General features: G+C 34.9%; 1 protein-coding gene across 2 annotated transcripts in view; it reads right to left on the bottom strand.

Moving 5' to 3' along the window:
* Window positions 1-2,903: 2,903 nt before the first annotated feature.
* Window positions 2,904-23,870, bottom strand: part of LOC142349364 (uncharacterized) — a 99,574-nt gene continuing 78,607 nt past the window's right edge. For both annotated transcript variants that reach the window (XM_075400849.1, XM_075400850.1), the window contains exons 2-5: window positions 23,180-23,300; window positions 17,074-17,237; window positions 3,705-3,829; window positions 2,904-3,202 (exon numbers count right to left, since the gene is read on the bottom strand). In XM_075400849.1, coding sequence (XP_075256964.1) covers window positions 2,972-3,202; window positions 3,705-3,829; window positions 17,074-17,237; window positions 23,180-23,300 — 641 coding nt within the window. In that variant the 3' untranslated portion in view covers window positions 2,904-2,971. The remainder of the gene's footprint in view (window positions 3,203-3,704; window positions 3,830-17,073; window positions 17,238-23,179; window positions 23,301-23,870) is intronic.

Here is a 23,870-nt window from a genome sequence, read left to right as displayed (position 1 = left end):
ATTCATTTACTCAGTAACAACGTGTAAAATTTTTGCATATCAACAGTAATTTACCAAGCATACAGCCGAATTTAAAGCTTACTGTTTTTCGCTAGCATACAAGTTCTTGGCAGTTAAAAGAAATACCCATGAACTGTAAACCAAACCCGGCAAAACATGAAGAACCTCTAAGAGCCAACTGATTGACAGCCGCCATACACGCCTTAAATTAACATAAATATAGACGGCAGCCTACAGTAAAATAGCAGACGAAAGCCTGCCAAAGAATATAGCAAAACGTTAAAATTACGCTTGTTCAAAATTTTAATAGTTTGCGAGTTAGCTTCCCAGTGACTGAAATCTGCCAAAAAAACTCTATTAAATAGTTCCTCAAATCCCAATAGACAAAGAAACAAAAGAGTTTTTCCTGGAACAAAATTATGCGATATAAAATGTTTGCAACACCTAAGTTATTCACAACTGTCAAAAAAACTACCAAGAAAACAAACTACAAACTGAAAAGTACTTTTTTGGCCCCATCTTTGATGCTGATGTGAACACTTTACAGTCGAATAGATCATCGAAACAAAAACAGATAATTAAAATGATCTTGGCCGTTGATAAATTTCGAACCCAAAAAGAATGTGAAATGACCAATTAGCAGCAAAAAAGACGTCAAACTATTAGACGGAATTTGTGGGGAAAAGTAATTCTTTCACCAAACGTAACAAAAGAGAAGTTAAAAACAAAGCAAAAACAACGAAGAACAAAAAAAGAATCTAAGAAACTTCAAATCTCGTCATTTATTATGTGTTGCTCCAATTTTTTCGTAAAAGTAAAATATTGCATCTGCTTTTTTAGTTTGTAGAATGGAACTAATTAAAAATGCAACAAACTTGTCGAACAGATTTAAAAGGCAGTTCAAAAACTATTAGTTTCTACAAGCTAGCATAGGCGATGGAAATATGGACAACCATGCAACAGTTTTTCACTGAGATTTTTATTAAAAAAACAGAAGTCTAACAGAGTCCTACAAAAAATAGACTTGCAGGCACCAAATCTTTATCAAATCTAACAGGGGCAAATGCAACAGAATTAAAAACTGATGGTATTAGTTGTCAAAATGGAGATACTTTAAACGATAGAAAACAAGGAGGTTCAATGATGTGCGTTTGCACATAATATTTCGACCCCGTTCATCCATACTTCTCACTTAGTTGTCTACCAAATTAAGAAATGTTCGAAAACAAATATTGAGTAAAAATTGTCATAAACCCAATTTACTAAACGAATAAAATAATAATATGCTGCATTAGATTTCCAATGGAACCTGTCATAACCAGGACTACGAGATAAATAAGAAACACGAATTAATCAGAAACAGTAAACATTAGTAAAAGCCAAACCTCAATATCTAATATTATAAAACACACACTGAGGAAGTCAAAGAGAATGATACAATACCTAATATATACGAAATCACCTGTAGAAACAGATGTGACCTAGAACTGTAATGGGACTATGTATCGAGCCAACCGAAACCACAAAAAGAGGGCGAAGTTGAAGATTCCATTGAGATTTCTTGGAACAAAATAGTTTTAAAAGTCATAATAAACATTAGTTTTTAACTAAAGAATACTATATATGTTTGCATATAAATCTTCAAGAGGCCAATAGGGCCAATCTTTGGGTGAGATTGAACGGGAACACAAAATAGCAATAGATGACAGGAACACAAAAGAACAGATATAACAGGAACACAAAATATCAATAGAGGCGGAAAAAATAAAGAACTGTATTGAAGGAAAGTATTTAATCCATTAAAATCATTATCGGTTAAATGAATGAATGTTACATATCGTTATTTAAATTACTATTTATTTTAATTCAGTTATTCCTTAACTTTAAAAATCTATAGATTGTTCTTGGCTTTTTTGAAAATCAAAGAGACCTGTTATTAAAGGTGCGCATATGAAGACCAAAAATATTTTTTTCACTTTAATTCTTTAGGTTAAATTGGAAGCTACTCAAAGAATTTATATTAAAATTTATTTCAATCAGAACTATAATACTTATATCTAAAGCGAAGACTAAGTTTCGACATATCGGAAAGCCCGAAAATTTCTAACAAACGCATTTCTTTGGTCTACTGGATGTTAAAATTTTTGAAATAGTTTTTTCGGAAACAAATAAACTAGATTTTAAACAAAGGGATGAAGAAAATCAAAAAACAGTTTTTTCTATGAATCATCCAGGCATTCGTTTATATTATTTTAAGTTTAAAAAATAGAGGATTTACTTAGATTAATAAGTTTGTTGTTCTCTTCCTAATTGTAAAAACCGATAGGCACTCAGTACCCATGAAAAAATGAAAATGAAAAAAATGTTGCTATGAAAAAGGACGATACCAAGTCTTCAATACCGAACAAAAATGACGATACCGTCGAAAAAAATCGTAAGGACTTTCGTCGTTTTTGGCTAGAAAAAATTGACGATACGGACGGTTTCTTACATTTTCTAACCGAAGATGTCTCAACTAGGGTCTTGTTCGCAAAATCCGACCCTCGACCAAAGCTGATACAAGGGTTTTGCTCAACTCAATATTAACACCATAGTTAAAAAACCTTTCAAATTTTTTATGGTTGAAACTTTGAGACTTTAAAAATTCATTGAGACTTTAAAAATTTAATTTAAAACCTGAGTAGATGAAACGAAGATTCAACAAAAAGATTTTCAAGTTTAACAACACCAATTTATTCGAAAGTTTGTATCTGGGTGGGTTGGTGAGTGGTTGGGTGGGTGAGTGGGTGGGTGGGTGGGAGAGTGGGTGGGTGGGTGAGTGGGTGGGTGGGTGGGTGAGTGGGTGGGTGGGTGAGTGGGTGGGTGGGTGAGTGGGTGGGTGGGTGGTGGTGGTGGGGGGGGGGGGTCGGGTATGCAAAGATAATTTTCTGAAAAAGATCAAATCAAAATTAGTTTCAGTATAACTAGTCAACTATTCTTCAGCACACATCCACTGTTGATCTTTGCAGAGAATGTTATGTTTGAACCAATCAAATGTTAACTCTTTCTCTATCCTTTTATACTTGAACTTCTTGACCTCTGTTCCATATTTCAAAATGAAGTTGCCATTTATCAGCTTCTGGTGATGATATGGAGGACCTCGACCAGTGCCAAATGCGAGTACAGTTATTATGTGTGAACACAGTTCGGGGTCGTAACGCGACTAAAAGGGGATGAATTTTAGAGGGTTGTGAGAGCTAGGCTTAAAAGGGTATCACACTTTTCCCGGGTCGAAGTGTCAAGGGCAAAAATTTCAAAAAGGAGGGATTGCGGTTAAAAAATCACAACCGTTACAATCAGAATGCGGTGAAAAAATTTTCAAGACTAAAAACGGCAAATCGTTTTTTTATTTTCTTGAAAAAACTTTGACCCGGTTTTCAGCCCCAATGAGTTATTCACACTTGCTATATTAGGGATAATAAACATTCAAATGTAGAGATAAAAGGGTTCCGAGATGAAAGAGAGTGAGAAAAGTTGGGTTTTTCGCATTATAGCCACACCCCTCGCAAATTTACAGCAAAATTATGAGGTATTTACGGTAACATTCATTAAAAAATTGAAACAATCCTGTTGGCCGATTACTACTTTACATTTCATGCAAAACTTTCATTTCAAATTTCAGTTGAAAATCTGTTTCTATTTTGTAAATATATAATAACCATTACATTTATGGTCATGAGTGTTTTGCCTTGTGACGTCATGTTGGTAGCCCTTTCCAAGTATGACGAAGGAGACAGTCCTTTCACCCACCCATTCCGAATGTACTGGTCTGCTTGAAAAGAACAACAACCTGAAAAAAAAATCAAACAAACAAAAACATTTTTTTACTTAGTTACACAATTACTAGAGTACAACTTTATAAATAGGAACATAATAAGAACTATTTACAATTATTCTACTACGATATACGATAACCATGGAAAAATTTTAAAACTCTCCAAATTTCTTTTCTCCAAATTGAGGTATATTTTTTTTGTATCGAGAATTGAATTCGCAAATGTTATCAGGTAGCCATTTACTTTTTAACAGACAATGCTTAGAAATAATTTTAGTATATGCTTAAGTGTCATTTTGGCAACTAATTTTTACGGAAGTTGCTTCTGATAATAATTCTCATAATAGTAATATAAATGACAACAAGGCGGCTCGTTAATTTGCGTTCGCACATGATGTTCCGACCCGAGCTCATCTATACTTTTGACTTAATTGTCAACCAAATGAAGAAATAACAAAAATAGATGTTTGAGTTTAAAACAATCGTTACACAACCTATCTACTAATTGAAATACATAATGCCATGCTTTATTACAGCGCCAATGAGATCTGACTTGAAGGAGACTACGAGACAAAAAAATAACCAAAACAATAAGCAAAAACAAAAATCAAAAATTTCACGGCATAAACTGAATATCTAAATTGAAAAGCACATAGTAACAACGTCAAAATGCAGTCAGACAAAACCTTAACTACTCAAAATTAATTTCTAACTATACAGCGGATGGAAAGTTTTCTTAATGAGACTATGTCACAACCCAACAAAGAGAACGATCATTGAGGCGTAATTCAAAAATTAATCAACATTTATTAAACCAAGAGATTTCAAAAGTCTTAAAAATCATTAGCTTTTACCTAAAAAATCCTTGATAAATTACTAAAAAGGAAATGCAAAACAAAAAGGCCTTGTCTTTGGGTAGTTTAATACTTAGAAACGAATTAAAGAAAAACTTAAAAAAATAGAAACGATTTGCGAAATACTACGCGACTGTTCTGAACGAAGAGAAAAAAGAGCGCAATAAATGACCACTCAAAAAACGTTTATAAAAACGCATATTGTCCAACAAACAAAGCATCGGTCACAAATAATATCAGTAGATATGATATTTTTTCAAATACAAGAGATTAGATGTGACCTCTCATTGATGAAAATAAGTTACAATTTGACCAAAAGAACAACAAAAACTGAAAAGGTGTGAAAACCTATATCATAAACTTTAAGACTAAATGCTATAAACTGACTAACTGATTCGGGTAACATCATTAATTCAAACCTCAATTACAATCTTAAGAGACTTGTCAGCATTTTACGGCTACCCAAAGAACAAAAACAGGCAGAAACAGCAATTTCAAGAAAAAAATGAGCAAGAAAAGTTTCGAAGGCATTAAAAAATGAATTTTTCACATAAAAGAACTAAGAAACTTTTGAGAAAACTCGTAGTATCAACGACATTAATTTCATTAGCTTTCAACGGAATCCACTAAATACGCTAAATTATAACTCCATGAGACAACAAATTTGTATTTGTTTTTTGTCATTCATATTTCATCAATAGGACCTTGCAACAAGTTATTGACGATGGAAACAACAACAAAGACAGGCAACAACCAAAAATTCAGTAGAAAATTGCCAAAAGAAAGTGTCGAAGCAATTTTAATCATAAGTTCTTCTCTCAAAACTTTATATTTGATCCGTTTAAAGTCTTCTCTAAACCAATGGGGACCATCAGTATTAGGATATTGTGATAAGATTTCAAAAGAATCCAAAAATAACAAAAAGTACCCAAACATTTTTTTAAAAAGTATGAAAACTAGTGGCAATGAAGTTTTAAAACTAATAGGTAGAAAACAAAACCGCTAACCAGATTTTTTTGGCTGCATTGGAGAAAAGGGGATCCCGAAAGTACTAAGTTCACGAAAAAAAGTTTAGAATTGGTTAATGTTCCAAAAAAAATCGCAAAACTATTTTTAAAGTCTTAACAGACAAGAACCTCAAAAGCTTTTAACGGAGGTCAATAACTACGCTCAGAAATAACACGATGACAGGAAAAACACGTTTGTCATGCATAGATACTCAATAAGAGATCAGAAAAGGTCTTAAGACTATGAAAACAACAACAAAAACAGGCAAAATCCAAAAATTCCGTAAAATAGGGCCAGAGGAAAGTGTCGAAGCCCTTTTAATCATAAGCTCCTCTCCGAACTCTTTATCTAAGATAAGTTGAACGTCTTCCCTTAACCAATGGGAATTACCAGTAATAAAATAATGTGATAAGATTTCGAAAGGATCCAATAAAAAGAAAAAGTAACCGAAAAATTTTATAAAAAATATGAAAACTCGTGTCATTGAAGTTTTAAAACTAATAGGTAGAATATGAAAACAATAACCATATTAAATTTGGCTGCACTAGAAATAAAAACGGATCCTGTAAGAGCCAAGACTGACTAACAGTCCACGAAAAAAACTTTAGGATCGGTTAATGTTCTAAAATTTTTTCGAAAAATTACTTTTAAACTCTTAACAGCCCTTAACCTCAATAAACTTCACGGAAAGTCAATAAAAACGCTCGCTCAAGTATGCTTCATCTGGAGTATAGGGATTTTTGTTAGCATAGGTGATCAATAAGACATCACAGCAAGTCTTATGACAATGAAAACAACAACAAAATCAGGCAAAAACCAAAAATTCAGTAGAGAAGTGCGAAAAGAAAAGGTCGAAGCAATTTGAAACCCTAAACTTTTCTCTGAAAAACTTATCTGTGATCCCCTGAACGTCTTCTTTAAGCCAATAGGAGCTGTCAATTTTAGAATAATGTGATAAGATTTCAAATCTAACCAATAATACGAAATATCCAAAAAAAAATTTTAAACTTTTTGAAATCTTGTGTCATTGGAGTCATATTACTAAACGTTAATAGATAAAACCGCCAACTAGATCAAATTTGGTTACTGTAGGACAGAAGAGGGTGCTGTCATTACAGAGACTGACTTACGGTTCACGAAAATAAGTTTATGATTGCTTAATGTTCGAAACAATTTTCGGAAAACTATTTACAGCCATTAGCTGTCCACTCAAAGCACTATATATGCTCACTTAAATCTCATTACGGATTATATTGCACGGTTAGTCAATGAGTCCATGTCATAAAAGTTCAGAAAATTAGTAAAATCTCAAAAAGAAATCAAAATTTCATTTAAAAATACGAAAAGGTAGAGTCGAATTTAAAAAAAAATATGAGCACTTCTTTGAAAATGGTTTTTTTAATCATTGGGCTTCATTTGACTTTAAAGGAGGTTTGTCATTAACGGAACCTCGATATGAAAAGTGACTTGCCTCTAGGTGACTTGAAAGCAAAAAAAAATAGAAAATATTTACAAAAAAAGAGCTCTCAGATAGATTTCGATTTTTTTTTATATTGAAGCCGCCTATGAGACCAGAACTAGTCTTTTTATAGCCTTTAGTCTATTAGAAACACAAAATTAGTTTTTCTGGCTCAAAATTTAAGTTTGAAATACTATTTCTATAGAAAATATCTTAATTTGAAGAAAAATCACACTAAAAGTGAACAAACATCCCGTGTAAACACAAAACTTCAATCCTGGATAACTCCTCGAAAAATGAAAAAAAACTTTAAATTTTGAAATCTACGCTAAACCAGCTTTTTAATGATACCACTCACATTTCGCTGAGATGAATTTATCCATCGGCCAAAATTGACTGAACAAAAGAACCCATTTGAGTATATAGTTCCTCCACTTTTTTCCATAACTGCCAGACTAATAATTCATCAAGTACATAAACGACAAAAACTATCATAACCCGTCAAGGTCCCACATTTTTTCGAGTAATAACCGAATGATATGAAAAATCTCACACAGTTTTGTGTATTAATGAAAAATTAATGTGGCAGACAAATTATGAATATTTCTCAACTGAAAAGAAAAAAATGAGTTCAATTCAGAGACTACACGAACACAGAAACAGAAACTTTCTTTAAATATTAACAAAGATAAAGTATGGTAAAAAATAGATTTTCCTAACTTTCTCTAATATGCTAATCGGTTTTAAAACTATCAACGGTGATCAAACTATAAGACTTTCTGGTACACAAAATCATCTCTGATAAAAGATTAAACCAAAAATTCAACAAAAATCTTTGGCAAAACATGAAACAAAAACTTTAAAATTTTGTAAACTTTAGGAGAATGGTATTTTTATTAACGTCAACAAAATCCCTATCAAAATTCCAAAAAAGATCCGTTGGACTTTCTAATTTACCCCAGCCTAATCTAAACCCGCATTATTATCGCATCTAAGACTGGTAAACGATATAATCTAAAACCATGTCAGGTTGCTATCATTTTGAACTGTTATTCACGTTTTTGAATGCTATCTATGCTCATTGAAGCAGCAATCAATAAGAACAATCAAATCCAAAAAGTATTTTTTTTTGTAAAATTGCTTTTTAATGATACCGCTAGCATTTCTCTGCAATGAATATATCGATGAATATATCATCTATAGTTTTGACTTAATTGTCAACCAAATGAAGAAATAACAAAAATAGATGTTTGAGTTTAAAACAATCGTTACACAACATATCTACTAATTGAAACACGTAACGCCATGCCTTATTACAGCGCCAATGAGATCTGACCTGAAAAAGAATACGAAACAAAAAAACAACCAAAAAAAGGCAAAAAAAACGTCAAAATGCAGTCAGACAAAACCTTAACTACTCAAAATTAGTTTCTCCTAACTATACAGCGGATGGAAAGTTTTTTAATGAGACTATGTTACAAGTCAAAAAAGAGAACGATCATTGATGCGAAATTCAAAAATTAATCAACATTTATCAAACCAAGAAATTTCAAAAGTCTTAAAAATCAGTAGCTTTTAAGTAAATAATCCTTGATAAATTACTAAAAAGGATCTACAAAACAAAAAAGCCTTTGGGCAGATTTATACTTAGAAAAGAACAAAAGAAAAACTTCAAAAATTAGAAACGATTTGCAAAAACACAAACTATTGCTACCATTAAAAACATTAGCCATTATCTGAATATTATGTATTTTTAATTCAGTTCTTATTGCTACTAATTCAGCTGCAGGAATTATACTGAGAGATTAATTAAGTTTATTTGTGCCACATTTGTAATCCATTGGGATCTGTTACTACGAGACTGTTCTGAAAGAAGAGAAAAAGGAGAGCAAAAAATTACCACTCAAAAAACGTTTATAAAAAGGCATATTGTCCAACAAACAAAGCATCGGTCACAAATAATATCAGTAGATATGATATTTTTTCAAATACAAGAAATTAGATGTGATGTGACCTCTCATTGATGAAAATAAGTTACAATTTGACGAAAAGGACAACAAAAACTGAACAGGTGTGAAAATCTATATCATAAACTTTAAGACTAAAGGCTATAAACTGACTAACTGATTCGGGTAACATGATTAATTCAAACCTCAATTACAATCTTAAGAGACTTGTCAGCATTTTACGACTACCCAAAGAACAAAAACAGGCAGAAACAGCAATTTCAAGAAAAAAATGAGCGAGAAAAGTTTTGAAGGCATCAAAAAATGAATTTTTCACATAAAAGAACTACGAAACTTTTGAGAAAACTCGTAGTATCAACGACATTAATTTCATTAGCTTTCAACGGAATCCACTAAATACGCTAAATTATGTCTCCATGGGACAACAAATTTGTTTTTTGTCATTCATATTTCATCAATAGGACCTTGCAACAAGTTATTGACGATGGAAACAACAACAAAGACAGGCAACAACCAAAAATTCAGTAGAAAAATGCCAAAAGAAAGTGTCGAAGCAAATTTAATCAAAAGTTCTTCTCTAAAAACTTTATATATGATCCGTTTAAAGTCTTCTCTGAACCAATGGGAACCATCAGTAATAGGATAATGTGATAGGATTTCAAAAGAATCCAAAAATAAGAAAAAGTACCCGAACATTTTTTTAAAAAGTATGAAAACTAGTGGCAATGAAGTTTTAAAACTAATAGGTAGAAAACAAAACCGCTAACCAGATTGTTTTTGGCTGCATTGGAGAAAAAAAGATCCCAAAAGTACTAAGTTCACGAAAAAAAAATTTAGGATTGGTTAATGTTCCAAAAAAATCGAAAAACTACTTTTAAAGTCTTAACAGCCATTAACATCAAGAGATTTTGACGGAGGTCAACAACTACGCTCAAGGAAATAACATTATGGCAGGAAAAACATGTTTGTCATGCATAGATAAACAATAGGAGATCACAATAGGTCTTAAGACTATGAAAACAAGAACAAAAACAGTCGAAATTTAAAAAAGCAGTAAAATAGGGCCAGAGGAAAGTGTCGAAGCCATTTAAATCATAAGCTCTTCTCTGAAAACTTTCTCTATGATACGTTGAACGTCTTCCTTTAACCAATGGGAATTATCGGTAACAAAATAATGTGATAAGATTTCGAAAGGATCCAAAAATAAGAAAAAATAACCAAAAATGTTTATAAAAAATATGAAAACTCGTGTCATTGAAGTTTTAAAACTAATAGGTAGAATATGAAAACAATAACCATAATACATTTGGCTGCACTAGAAATAAAAACGGATACTGTAAGAACTAAGACTGACTAACAGTCCACGAAGAAAAAAAGATTCGGATCGGTTAATGTTCTAAAAAATTTTCGAAAAATTACTTTTAAACTCTTAACAGCCCATAACCTCAATAAACTTCAACCAAAGTTAAAAAATACGCTCAAGTATGCTTTAATTGACAAATAGGGATGTTTGTCATGCATCGGTGATCAATAAGACATCACAACAAGTCTTATGACAATGAAAACAACAACAAAATCAGGCAAAAACCAAAAATTCAGTAGAGAAGTGCGAGAAGAAAAGGTCGAAGCAATTTAAAACCCTAACTTTTCTCTGAAAAATTTATCTGTGATCCACTGAACGTCTTCTTTAAGCCAATAGGAGCTGTCAATTTTAAGATAATGTGATAAGTTTGCAAATGTAACCAATAATACGAAATATCCAAAAAAAATTTAAACTTTTTGAATTCTTGTGTCATTGAAGTCATATTACTAAAAGTTAATAGATAAAACCGCCAACTAGATCAAATTTGGTTACTGTAGGACAGAAGAGGGTGCTGTCATTACAGAAACTGACTTACAGTTCACGAAAATAAGTTTATGATTGCTTAATGTTCGAAACAATTTTCGAAAAACTATTTTTAAAGTCTTAACAGCCATCAGCTGTCCACTCAAAGCGCTATATATGCTCTCTTAAATCTGATTACGGATTATATTGCACGGTTAGTCAATGAGTCCATGTCATAAAACTTCAGAAAATTAGCAAAAATCTGAAAAAAAAATCAAAATTTCATTTAAAAATACGAAAACTCAGAGTCGAATTTAAAAAAAACAAGAGCACTTCTTTGAAAACGGTTTTTTGATCATTGGGCTTCATATGACTTTAAAGGAGCTTTGTCATTAACAGAACCTCGATATGAAAAGTGACTTGTCTCTAGGTGACTTAAAAGCAAAAAAAAGTAGAAAATTTTTATAAAAAAAGAGCTCTCAGATAAATTTCGATTTTTTTTTTGATATTGAAGCTCCCTATGAGACCACAACTAGTCTTTTTTATCGCCTTTAGTCTATTAGGGACACAAAAATGGTTCAATTTTGGGCAAGAAATTTAAGTTTGAAATACTATTTTTATACTATTTTTATAGAAAAAATCTTAATTTGAAGAAAAATCACACTAAAAGTGAACAAATATCCCGTGTTCACACAAAACTTCAATCCTCGATAACTCCTCGAAAAAAAAAAGTCAAAAAAATTTTAATTTTGAATTTTACGCTGGAGCAGCTTTTTAATGATACCACTCACATTTCTCTGCGATGAATAAATCCATCGGCCAAAATTGACTGAACAAAAAAACCCACTTGAGTATATAGTTCTTCCACCCCACAAGTGGGGTCGGAACAATAACCTAAATGTGAGCATTTCTCATGAATTCAAAAAAATGGTACCGTTTTTTTCCATAACTGCCAGACTAATAATTCATCAAGTACATAAACGACAAAAACTATCATAACCCGTCAAGGTCCCACATTTTTTAGAGTAATAACCAAATGATTTGAAAAATCTCACACAATTTTGTGTTTTAATGAAAAATAAATGTGGCAGACAAATGGTTAATATTTCTCAACTGAAGAGAAAAAGAATGCGTTCATTTCAGAAACTACCAGAATGCAGAAATAAAAACTTTCTTTAAATTTGAACAAAGATAAAGTATGGTAAGAAAAATAGATTTTCCAAACATTCTCTGTTTTAAAACTATCAACAGTGATCAAACTATAGGACTTTCTGGTACACAAAATCATCTCTGATAAAAGTTGAAACCAAAAATTCAACAAAATCATTGGCAAAACATGAAACAAAAATTTTAAAATTTTGTAAACTTTAAGAGAAGGATATTTTTATTAACGTCAACAAAATCCCTAACAAAATTCCGAAAAAGATCCGTTGGACTTTCTAATTTCCCCCAGCCTAAACTAAACCCGCATTATCATCGCATCTAAGAATGGTAAACAATATAATCTAAAATCATGCTTTTTTTGCATCCAGTTGCAGTAAAAATGAGTCTTAACAAAAAGAATGTCATTAATCAGGTTGCTATCATTTTGAACTGCTATTCACGTTTCTGAATAATATCTATAATCATTGAAGCAGCAATGAATAAGAAGATTTAACTCCAAACAGTAACTTTTTTGTAAAATTGTGAGTTCGGTAAACTCGCACATTAGATACGTTTATGCTTACTGAATTCTACGCACCAATCCCACAAAGAAAAAAAGAAAATCGACAAAGTGCAATATTTAGTTTCATCAAAATAGCACCGTGAACTACAATTGTATAAAACCTAAAATTTTTGTCAAAAAATTTTGTAATTTACTCTCAAATTAAAGTTTATGCTCTGTTCCAACAAAAAAACGGTATCGTTTTTTTTTGTAAATACTAAAATTTGGAAGGTCATATCGTATATGTTTGCATTGTGCCCAGTCGTAGTATAAGGTAAAATGTGTTTATCCACATCCTACGCACCGTCTTCCTTCTTATTGAGTTGTTACGGGCTGTATAGAAATTATCCGTAAAATGTCAATACATGCGAAAAATCAATTCAAATAAAAAAGTTGTTTACGTTTTTGCCTTCATGTAATTATTATCATACAAAAGAAATAACAATGCCACTCACATGTATCCCGAGGTTGAAAGATGGAAACCGATATTTCCGGAGAGTCCCATACGGAAAGATCTTATGGCCAGACTTTCGATTGTTTGCAAAATTTACCTTTTTTCACGTCTGGACCATATAAGTGCGTTCATGTTGTGACATTCGTGCGTTCAACAGAGTTTCGCGCCTTCACCACAGCTTCGTGCGTTCGTGTCCAGACCATCGTGCCTTAAACAGACTTTCGTGCGTTCGTGTCCAGACTTTCGTGCCTTCACCAGACTTTCGTGCGTTCATGTTCAGAAGTTCGTGTTTTCATAAAACTTTTGTACTTTCATGTTCAGACGTTCGTGGCATCACCAGACTTTCGCGCGTTCATAATTAGACGTTCGTGGCTTCACCAGACTATACTGCGTACATGTTTACATTTTGTAGACTCACAAGGAGAGAATTTTGTGCGTTCTTGTTCAGACGTAAGTGGCTTCACAAGATTTTCGTGCGTTCATGTTCTGAGGTTCGTGACTTCACCATAATTTCGTGCTTTCAGGTTCAGACGTTCGTGGCATGACCAGAATTTCATGCAATCATATTCAGACGCTAGTGGCTTCACCAGACTTTCTTGCGTTCATGCTCAGAGGTTCTTGGCTTCACCAGACTTTCAATTTTCATGTTTAGATTTTTATAGATTCACAAGGAATTTTGTGTGTTCTTGTTCAGACGTAAGTGGCTTCATCAGACCTTCATGCATTCATGTTCCGACGTTCGTGGCTTCACAAGATTTTCGTACGTTCATGTTCAGAGGTTCGTGGCTCCACCATAATTTCGTGCTTTCATATTTAGACGTTTGTGGCTTCACAAGATTTTCGTGCGTTCATGCTCAGAGGTTCTTCGCTTCACCAGACTTTCTTTTTTCATGTTTAGATTTTTGTGGATTCAAAAGGAGTTTCGTGCGTCCTTGCCAAGACGTGAGTGGCTTCATCAGACCGTCGTGCGCTCATGTTCCGACATTCGTTGCTTCACAAGATTTTCGTGCGTTCATGTTCAGAGGTTCGTGGCTTCACCATAATCTTGTGCTTTCATGTTCAGACGTTCGTGGCATCTCCAGACTTTCGCGCAATCATATTCAGACGTTTGTGGCCTCACCAGACGTTCTTGCGTTCATGTTCAGAGGTTCATGGCTTCACCAGACTTTCATTTTTCATGTTTAGATTTTTGTGGATTCACAAGGAAATTCGTGCGTTCTTGTTAAGACGTAAGTGGCTTCATCAGACCGCCGTGCGTTCATGTTCCGACGCTCGTGGTTTCATATGATTTTTGGGCGTTCATGTTTACAGGTTCGTGGCTTCACCAGACTTTCGTGCGTTCATGTTCAGATTTCAGTTGCCTCACAAAGAACTTCGTGCGTTAAAGCTTAGACGTTCGTGATTTCAACATACACTCTTGCATTCAAGTTCAGATGGCCTTGACATCAACATAAAGTTTTGCGTTTAAGTTCAGACGTTCATGGCTTCACCAGACTTTCGTGCGTTCAAGTTCAGATGTTCGTGTCTTCAAAAGACTTTTGTGCTTTCATGTTCAGACATTCGTGGTTTCACCTGAATTTCGTGCTTTTATGTTCAGACGTTCGTGGCACGACCAGAATTTCATGCAATCATATTCAGACGCTAGTGGTTTCACCAGAAATTCTTGCGTTCATGTTCAGAGGTTCGTGGCCTCAGAAGATTTTCGTGCGTTCATGTTCTGAGGTTCGTGGCTTCACGATAATTTCGTGCTTTCAGGTTCAGACGTTCGTGGCATGACCAGAATTTCATGCAATCATATTCAGACGCTAGTGGCTTCACCAGACTTTCTTGCGTTTATGTTCAGATGTTTGTGGCAGCGCAAGACTTTTGTGCGTTCATGTTCAGACAATGGTGGCTTCACCTGACTTTCATGCATTCATGTTCAGATTTTCGTGGCTTCACCTGACTTTCATGCGTTCATGTTCAGATGTTCGTGGCTTCACCAGACATTCATGTGTTCATTTTCAGACATATTTGGCTTCGCGAGACTTTCCTGTGTTCGTAATCAGACGTTCGTGGCTTCACCAGACTTTCGTGCGTTCAAGTTCAGACGTTCGTGTCTTCAAAAGACTTTTGTGCTTTCATGTTCAGACATTCGTGGTTTCACCTGAATTTCGTGCTTTTATGTTCAGACGTTCGTGGCACGACCAGAATTTCATGCAATCATATTCAGACGCTAGTGGTTTCACCAGAATTTCTTGGGTTCATGTTCAGAGGTTCGTGGCTTCAGAAGATTTTCGTGCGTTCATGTTCTGAGGTTCGTGGCTTCACCATAATTTCGTGCTTTCAGGTTCAGACGTTCGTGGCATGACCAGAATTTCATGCAATCATATTCAGACGCTAGTGGCTTCACCAGACTTTCTTGCGTTTATGTTCAGATGTTTGTGGCAGCGCAAGACTTTTGTGCGTTCATGTTCAGACAATGGTGGCTTCACCTGACTTTCATGCATTCATGTTCAGATTTTTGTGGCTTCACCTGACTTTTATGCGTTCATGTTCAGATGTTCGTGGCTTCACCAGACATTCATGCGTTCATTTTCAGACATATTTGGCTTCGCGAGACTTTCCTGTGTTCGTAATCAGACGTTCTTGGCTTCACCAGACTTTCATTTTTAATGTTTCGATTTTTTTGTGGATTCACATGGAATTTCGTGCGTTTTTGTTCAGACGTAAGTGGCCTCATCAGACCTTCGTGCGTTCATGTTCCGACGTTCGTGGCTTCACAAGATTTTCGTGCGTTCATGTTCAGATTTTAGTTGCCTCACAAAGAATTTTGTGAGTTAAAGCTCCCCGACATTCATGGTTTCAACATACATTCTGGCATTCAAGTTCAGACAGTCCTGACTTCAACATGCAATTTTTCGTTCATGTTAAGATGGTCGTGGCGTCACCAAACTTTCGTTCGTTCATGTTCAGATTTTAGTTGCCTCACAAATAAGTTCGTGCGTTGAAGCTCAGACGTTCGTGGTTTCATCATACATTCTTGCATTCTTGTTCAGACAGTCGTGACTTCAACATACAATTTTGCGTTCATGTTCAGACGTTCGTGGCTTAACAAGACTTTTTTGCGTTTATGTTCAGATGTTTGTGGCAGCGCAAGACTTTTGTGCGTTCATGTTCAGACAATGGTGGCTTCACCTGACTTTCATGCGTTCATGTTCAGATGTTCGTAGCTTCACCATATCTTCCTGGTTTCATGTTCAGACGTTCGTGACTTAAAGACTTTGTTGTGTTCGTGTTCAGGCGTTCGTGTCTCCACCAGACTTTCATACATTCATGTTCAGAAGTTATTGGCTTCACCAGACTTTGGTGCGTTCATGTTCAGAAGTTCTTGGCTTCACCAGACTTTGGTGCGTTCATGTTCAGACGTTCATGGCTTCACAACACTTTTTTATGTTCAGGCAGTCTTCTGCTTAAAGTCTGACAATCTGAAAATTATGTAAAAAACGACCGAGCGATGTATGGAATAAGGCAAATAACAGACAATTGAAAGCCATATTGAAAACGGAAATGCAATTTCCGAAAGTGTGTTACTATTCACATAGCAACAAGGTTTGCAATAATAACAAAAATTCCATTTCACTTTAATCGGGTGCGCATGAAGAAAATTAACGCAGCGGTTAATGCTGCTCTGGGAAAAAGCATAGTTTCAAATATTTTTATAAGGTCATTAAAATACCAATAATGGAGTGTCTACAACGAAACTGTAATGTAAACAGGCGAACTTCTTGTGTTTTTCACATGATTTATCATGTGCTTCACGCAAAAAATCGTATGTTAAGCCCCAAAAATCATGCAAATTTACACGTTTTCTCGTAAATGGGCCTAAAATCATGTGTCCGGTTTTACATGAGATATCGGGTTTAAAAGAAACGATTTTTTGTGTGATTCACACAAGAGAAATTTATGGTGTCCTACTCTGAGCGCGTTTAGTCTATAAACGTTTACCTGTTGTCGACTCTTCGATGTATGGAGAGAACCAATTCAGTTGTTTGTAAACAGACTTGGTCTGCTGTTGGAATTCTTCTCTTGCAGTCTCTGAGTCTGTCTCGTGTGGCTCTAAACCAGGGCCATCTGCCATCTTCCAGTATAGAATGAAACAGAAATGATCACTAGAACAGAAAAACTCTGTTGGTCAACTATCAAAGTTCAAGGCAGAAACTGATCTTTCCGGCTCGAGAGAAATTAAATTCCATTTTATGACGTCATGGCGCACGGTAACGAAATCACTCTACTTTCACAGAAATTGCCTGCAACTTAAAGACCTAATCAAAAGATTAACTTTGAGTAAGTACAGTCAACCTTTAAAATATAATAAGAAACAAAGTGGAAACCGACTGGAAAATGTGGGCAAAATTGATTAAAAAACTTCGTATATCAGTTGACGCAAGTAATGTTTATGAGCGAAACTGAATCATCAGCATTATGAATTTAAGTGATTAAATTTGAGTAAGAATTTCAAGATTGTTGTAAGTCATTTCGAGAATTATAATTACAGTCAAGTGATAAGGTAGCCAAATTGTAAATTTCCACTTAATTTAAAGAAATTAGTCTCCACAAAATATGAATTTGCAACCTGCCAAATATAGGCATGAGAACAAGATGACCAGTAACGGGACATTCAAGCGCCAAAAATTGATTGTTTACAGATTGTTTGCTGAATTTTTACTGATTGTCTGCTGATTGTTTAGTGATTGTTCACTGATTGTTGGCTCAGCGCCATCTCTGATCAGATCAGTCCAGGTCAAAATGATCACTGAGCAGATTTTGTCAGATAATTGCTCCTCGCCCTCTTTCCCAGACAATCAGAATTCAGAAATTTGAAGGTTTTAAAGCAAACTTCATTTCCTACAAACTGAACTCTAATAAAAATTTCTGGCCACAATCAGAAATGATCTCCGATCAAACTGTCGTTGCCAAAAATAATATTGATGATGCTTTTGTCAAGTCAAACATTTATCACGTCAAACTTTAATCATTTAAATTGAACGTATTAAAGATTGATTTTGATGGATGCATTCTGCATTATGCACTTGTCTACTATAAGGGAATATTTTTGGCCGTTTATCAATCCACGGCAGGGACTAATTTTCCCTGTTATAGAAGAAGCAAAATTACGTTTTATGGGATTTTGTTGCTCCTAATCCATTACAAGCGTTTCCCGGTGCCGAAATGAATCTACGTTCATTGAAAATACCCGCAAATAAAAGACCTATCAAAAAGATTGTGTATGAGTAAGTTTACTCCATTCTTAAAATTTAATAGGAAACAAAAGTAAAAAGCAGCTGAAAAAATGGGCGAAATAACTCAAACGTTCCTTAAACCAGTTGACGCACGTATTTCTATTGGCAGAAATTAATAATCTAGCCATGAGTGATTCTGACTTTCAACATTATTGTCAGTTATTATGAGAATAACCATTTTCGTCATGCAATAGGGTAAACAAATATTAACTTTAAACGCAATTTAGGGAAATTAGCCTTCAAAAATTGTGCCATAAAAATAATCTGCCATAAAAAACGACAAGAGAACAAGATGACCAGAAACGGAACACTTTAGCGCCAAGATTTGATTGTCTACTGATCGTTTAATGACTGATTTTCTGATTATTAAGTGATTTTTTACTGATTGTATAGTCATTGTTTACTTATTACTTTTCTATTGGTTACGGATTGTTCACTGATAGTCTAGTGATTGTTTACTGATTATTTACAGATTGTTTACTGATTGATTAATTACTGTTTACTGATTGTTCACTGATAAATTAGAGATTGTTCTCTGATAGCTTACAGATTCTTTACTCATGGTTACCTCAGCAATCGCTTATAAAATCATTTCCCACCTAAATGAAGACTAATGAGATTTTGTAAGTTTTTTGCTGCTACATAACACACCATGCTTGGCCCAGACCCTGTTTCAAATATCAGTAGGTTTTAATGCAATTTTCAAACCAACAGAAAGTTGCACGTGCTCAGAATGTTTTGGCATTGGCATCTTACCAATTCAACCATCATTGAAAACTGACATTAAAAATTTTCATCTTCAAGACCAATTTTAAAACTCCTTTAGTTCTTGTCGTCGAAGTTATGTTCTGGGGAGGATAAGTCAAGGCGAAATATCATTGAACTGGCGCTGTATAAAATTGTTAAACCTGGTTAGATCTTAAACTTTCAGCCCCCTTGCCACAGCTCCCAATCCTACCACTTGGATCTTCGAAGCTTACTATTCTTAAAGCGGTTTTCTTGTTGAATCTTTCTCACTTTTTGACAATGAAAAACAACCTAGGAGCTAAATCACCTTCGGATCGATTGTTTCAGTTTCATTAAGACCACGATAGAATGGACAATTCAAACCCTTTTCGCTTTTTTTTGAATATCAACGACAAGTTGCCAGTTTCTTAATCCCCTGACAGAGGTACCGCATAAGAACTAAGATCTAGCAGCTCAAGGAGAAGCCCTTTATCTTATTCCTCAACTGGTTTAACGCAGCGGATGGTTGAACTGACAACTTGACAATAACGATGAAGTGTCTCGTTTCTTGATCCCAGTTGGTACCGTACTTTCGATAACGATGAAAACAATAATCTTTGTAAGTTCTCAGTTTTGGAGTACAACTTTGTCCAATTTAAAGTGAAACACTTGCAATTGGATTGAAACTACAATAAATGAGTGCTCTATGTCAATTTGGAAATGCTCATAATTTATTCAATTGTTGTCTACAGTGATAAAGATACCAAAAGATTTATCTGACCGCATTGATGAGATGATACAATCTGCAACAATGGGAAGTGGTTCATCAGGCTCAAGTAGCAATCAATGCGAGTTGTCCCATCCACAAACAATTTGCAGCAAAATATATAGGAACCCTGTGCCTTATCGCCGTAGAAGTTTGTCAGCGGTTGCCCGAAAATAATACGTTAACATTAGAGGGTTGCATCTAAAACCTGACGGTGTCGATGGCTAGTTTTTTTTTGCAATAAGCAAACAACTCTTGCGTGCCTCTAACAGCGTTTGAAAAAACATAAGCAACAGGAAACATCAATGTTGATTAGATTTGATTGTTGGAGAGCGGTCAGTTTGCTGCGCTTTGGTACGGATCACTTTCGATTAAGCAAGCGAAATACAAGAGCAACAAAATAAAGGAAGCATTTTCTTGCCTAGCTAGAGCATTTTTTGTTCGGACAATTTAGACGTGCGGCAAAAATAATGTATTTGGAGGGAATAGCACGCGACAACAAAAAAAAAACGTCATTGAACTCGAAAAACTGCATCCAAAGGAAAACGAAATACATGATGTTATAGGAGACTTTATCTTCCAAATTTTTCCAATTTGACAAAAAATGCTGTTACAGCTGTAGTATTTCTCCAAATTAACAGCTACTGGAACCTCCAAAATTTATCGAAAGCGTCTTGTCCACACAACCAATTGTTAATTTTCTTATCAATGTAAACAGGGAACAATTTCCTCAACCAAATGAAGAACCTGGCCAGCAGAAGCTTAATAACAAGCTTCGTAGCTCCAAGTTTTTGTAGTGCCTCACTATCAGCCTTGAAGAAATGAAAGGCTGGCGTCAGACCTATTGCTGTTGGCGGAGTTTTGTGCCAAGTGCATCGCAAAAAAGCAGCTTCCAAAAGTGTACAGTTGTTTCGAGAAAAACAGTTAGGAGGAGCCGCAAAAATAGTGCATGATATGGGGCATACTCCAAATTGATATCAGATCTATCAGATCTCATTTAATTCACTGAAGCGTAGAAATGTCCTCAGGTCATCAAAACTTTTGATGCCTTATTTTTTCGTTTGTCTCCTTTGATTCTCCTAACATACTGATTTCTCCTTCAAGAGCCGAACAGTTGACAGTCAGTCTGGAGTGCAACACGGAGATCCCTAGAGTCCACGTTTGATTTCTCTTGCAATCTTGACTCCTATTACTGATATTAAAAGAAAAAGCAAACCTCATGCAACACTGTTTTTATCTTGGTGACGAAATTTTTGCAGAATCTGAGAACAATCTGCTGAAAGCGTTAGAAACTCTAAAAGTATCAGGAGTGGATTGTGGTTTGGAACTCAGGAATGATAAGTACCCGTTGTTTTCACTTGAAAGCATGAACAAAATTGATCGTTTGATCCAGAGGAACAGATTAGATATGAATTCAAGTTTTAAGGAGGTGCTATAATCTTTGATGCGTTTCTTTCCTCTTGTCTAAAAAACGCGTTAATTGAGGAAAATAGAGCAATTTCTAGACAACTTACCATATGTGAACGATTTACAATGAATTTATGGTAGATTTCCTAATTGCCTCGAAGATCCCAAGAAGATCTAGTCTTTGCGATGCACTTATCCCTCATAAAAATCAACCAAAATCGTGTGAAACTTCGATTCGGTTCAGCGGGAAACGTTTTGAAGGCATTTTGGATGTCTTTTTGTCAGATACCTAATGAGATCAAGTATACCTTCCAAAAACAAAACAGTTGTTGGAAAACGAAGATCAACTGATCAAGTTCATACTGTATATTGGCTCTGTATTCCAGTTTTTTTTCTTTTAGAAAAACTGACTGGCCATAATCCAATTGTGGACACCTCATTTGTTAAAACAATTGAAGAATTAGGTAAAACTTTCACCACAAAAACCTCTCAGAAAAACGCAGGAAGAAATTCATAATTCCGCTCACAACAACTTGCTAGACAGCACTCCTCTTGAGAGAAAGCTCGTTTACTGTCTCCCTCTACCACAATCAGGTGCCTGGTTGTGCGACGCAACCATTTCTGCTTTGGGTTTGTACCTATGTCCAAATGAGCTCCGGGTTGCTCTTAAATCTCTGACTGGGTGCTCAGCTGTTCAAAAACGAGAGCAAATGTCCGTTCTACAAATCTGGGTCCACTGACCTAATAGAAAGTCAAGCCAAGTCACGCCAAGGTTGGTGTGATAATATTGCTCTCAAGGATCGTAAAAAATCGTATTTATTTCAGCCTTCTCTTGAGCCCAACTCTTCACCATCTCTGACCAGATTACAAATTACAACCCGATTTTTATATTTAAAAATTACTATCCGGAATGAACTCCAGACTGGGCGATATATTCTTTACTCTAAGGAATGTGGAAGAGCTAGCAGCCTTGAATATTACCGAAACTTCTCCCTCGTAACCAAGCCTTATCGCAAATGCGGTGGTGAAGAGTGGTTTTGCACTGTCAGCTGCTGAGGACCGAAACTACGAACAGAACGCCCATAAGTTTAGCGAAGTTGGAATTCATTTAATTCCTCAGGTCTGTGAGTCATTTGGAGAATTTTCGGAAACAATTCATAAGACCCTCAAACGTATCACCTTTTGCTGATAACAGAAGTTTGCAGCTTGCGGGGCTGTCTGCAGCTTTTAGTAGGTTATCGCAATGAGTCTCTGTTACACAAATCCGTGGGTCCGCTATCATGCTTAATATAGGAGGCGCTAGATTATAGGCACGTATGATACACGAGTAAATCTATGATTTCTTGTCTCAACTGTTAAATGAAGAGTCTTCGTCAAGTTTTGTGTCACTCAATGAGAGGGGACAGCCTTTTTGACATCCCATCCCATTGGAGGGGAGCCCAAAACTTCATTTCCTATGTATGGATCGTGAATCAGTGGCAGGAATTATTTAGGCGCAGGCGCAAATACAAGAGAAACAGCTCCAATGAACGAAACCACTGAACTGATATTAATAAGAATGGTCGGTCGTGAACCAAGATTTTCCCAGAGAAAGAACTTACGCAGAGTAGAAAAATATTATTGAAATGCAAATGACAAATTGAGCGCTAATCAAACTTGTACAGACATAAAAGACCATTAATCATGCCATTTAACGTTTAGTGATAGTCTATCTTTATAAAAGTTTTGCATCAATCAGAAATAATGACATCTGATCAGACTGTCGTTGCCAAAAATAACTATGATCATGCTTTTTATCAGATAATCTTAAATTTTTGTGAGATCAAACTTTTATCAGGTCAAACTTCAATCACGTAAGTTGGGCTTAGCACAAGTTGATTTTAAAGCATGCATTTTTGCATTCAGCACTCACCTACTGTTAGCACAAGTTTGACCTCTGTCAGTGCCATTTTCTGGCATCTGAAACATCCACGACTCTTTGAAGTATCCACGTACGAACACATCTCTCTTGCTGATTGTGATTAAAATAATAGCTGAAAACAAACGAAAATTCATATTTTTCTCAATTCAAAAAAGGAACACGTTAATTCCTGAAATGATATATAAAATACATATTTAGTGTATGTAACAAATAATTAAATAAATAAAATAAATAAATTAAATAAATAAACAAAATAAATAAATTCGTGAGCAGAGCTTAAATTTATGCGCGAGAACAGCCCCATATTTGCTTATGAGTGCAACGGATATGATGTAACCTAAAATGATTGAAACTGATTGCAGCTCGCAAAAGTCATAGTCAGCAAAATTTTCGAAAACTGATCAAATGATTGAAATCAATAAAAGAGAAAAATCGAGGAATCCAGATGTTGGTTTAGATTTAGATATCAATTAGAAAAAGCTTCAATTTCAACTATTTCTCTTATGCGTGTCTGTATTTCGTGGCTTAATTTGAGTTATCTAGAGTAGTGGATAAAACAAGGGATTCAACCACCAGTAAAATTTGTCCCTTTCTCCTAACGCTAATCGCGCATGTCGAATCGGGCCAAATTTTACTGTTTGTTGAATCCCTTGTTTTATCCACTACTATATATTAGCTCTAT

This window comes from Convolutriloba macropyga, chromosome 11, assembly GCF_964194025.1.
Source record: "Convolutriloba macropyga chromosome 11, txConMacr16.3, whole genome shotgun sequence".
In the NCBI taxonomy this organism is placed as follows: domain Eukaryota; kingdom Metazoa; phylum Xenacoelomorpha; order Acoela; family Convolutidae; genus Convolutriloba; species Convolutriloba macropyga.
The sequence above is the reverse complement of the archived record's forward strand: the minus strand, read 5'-3'. Positions and strand labels throughout refer to the sequence as shown.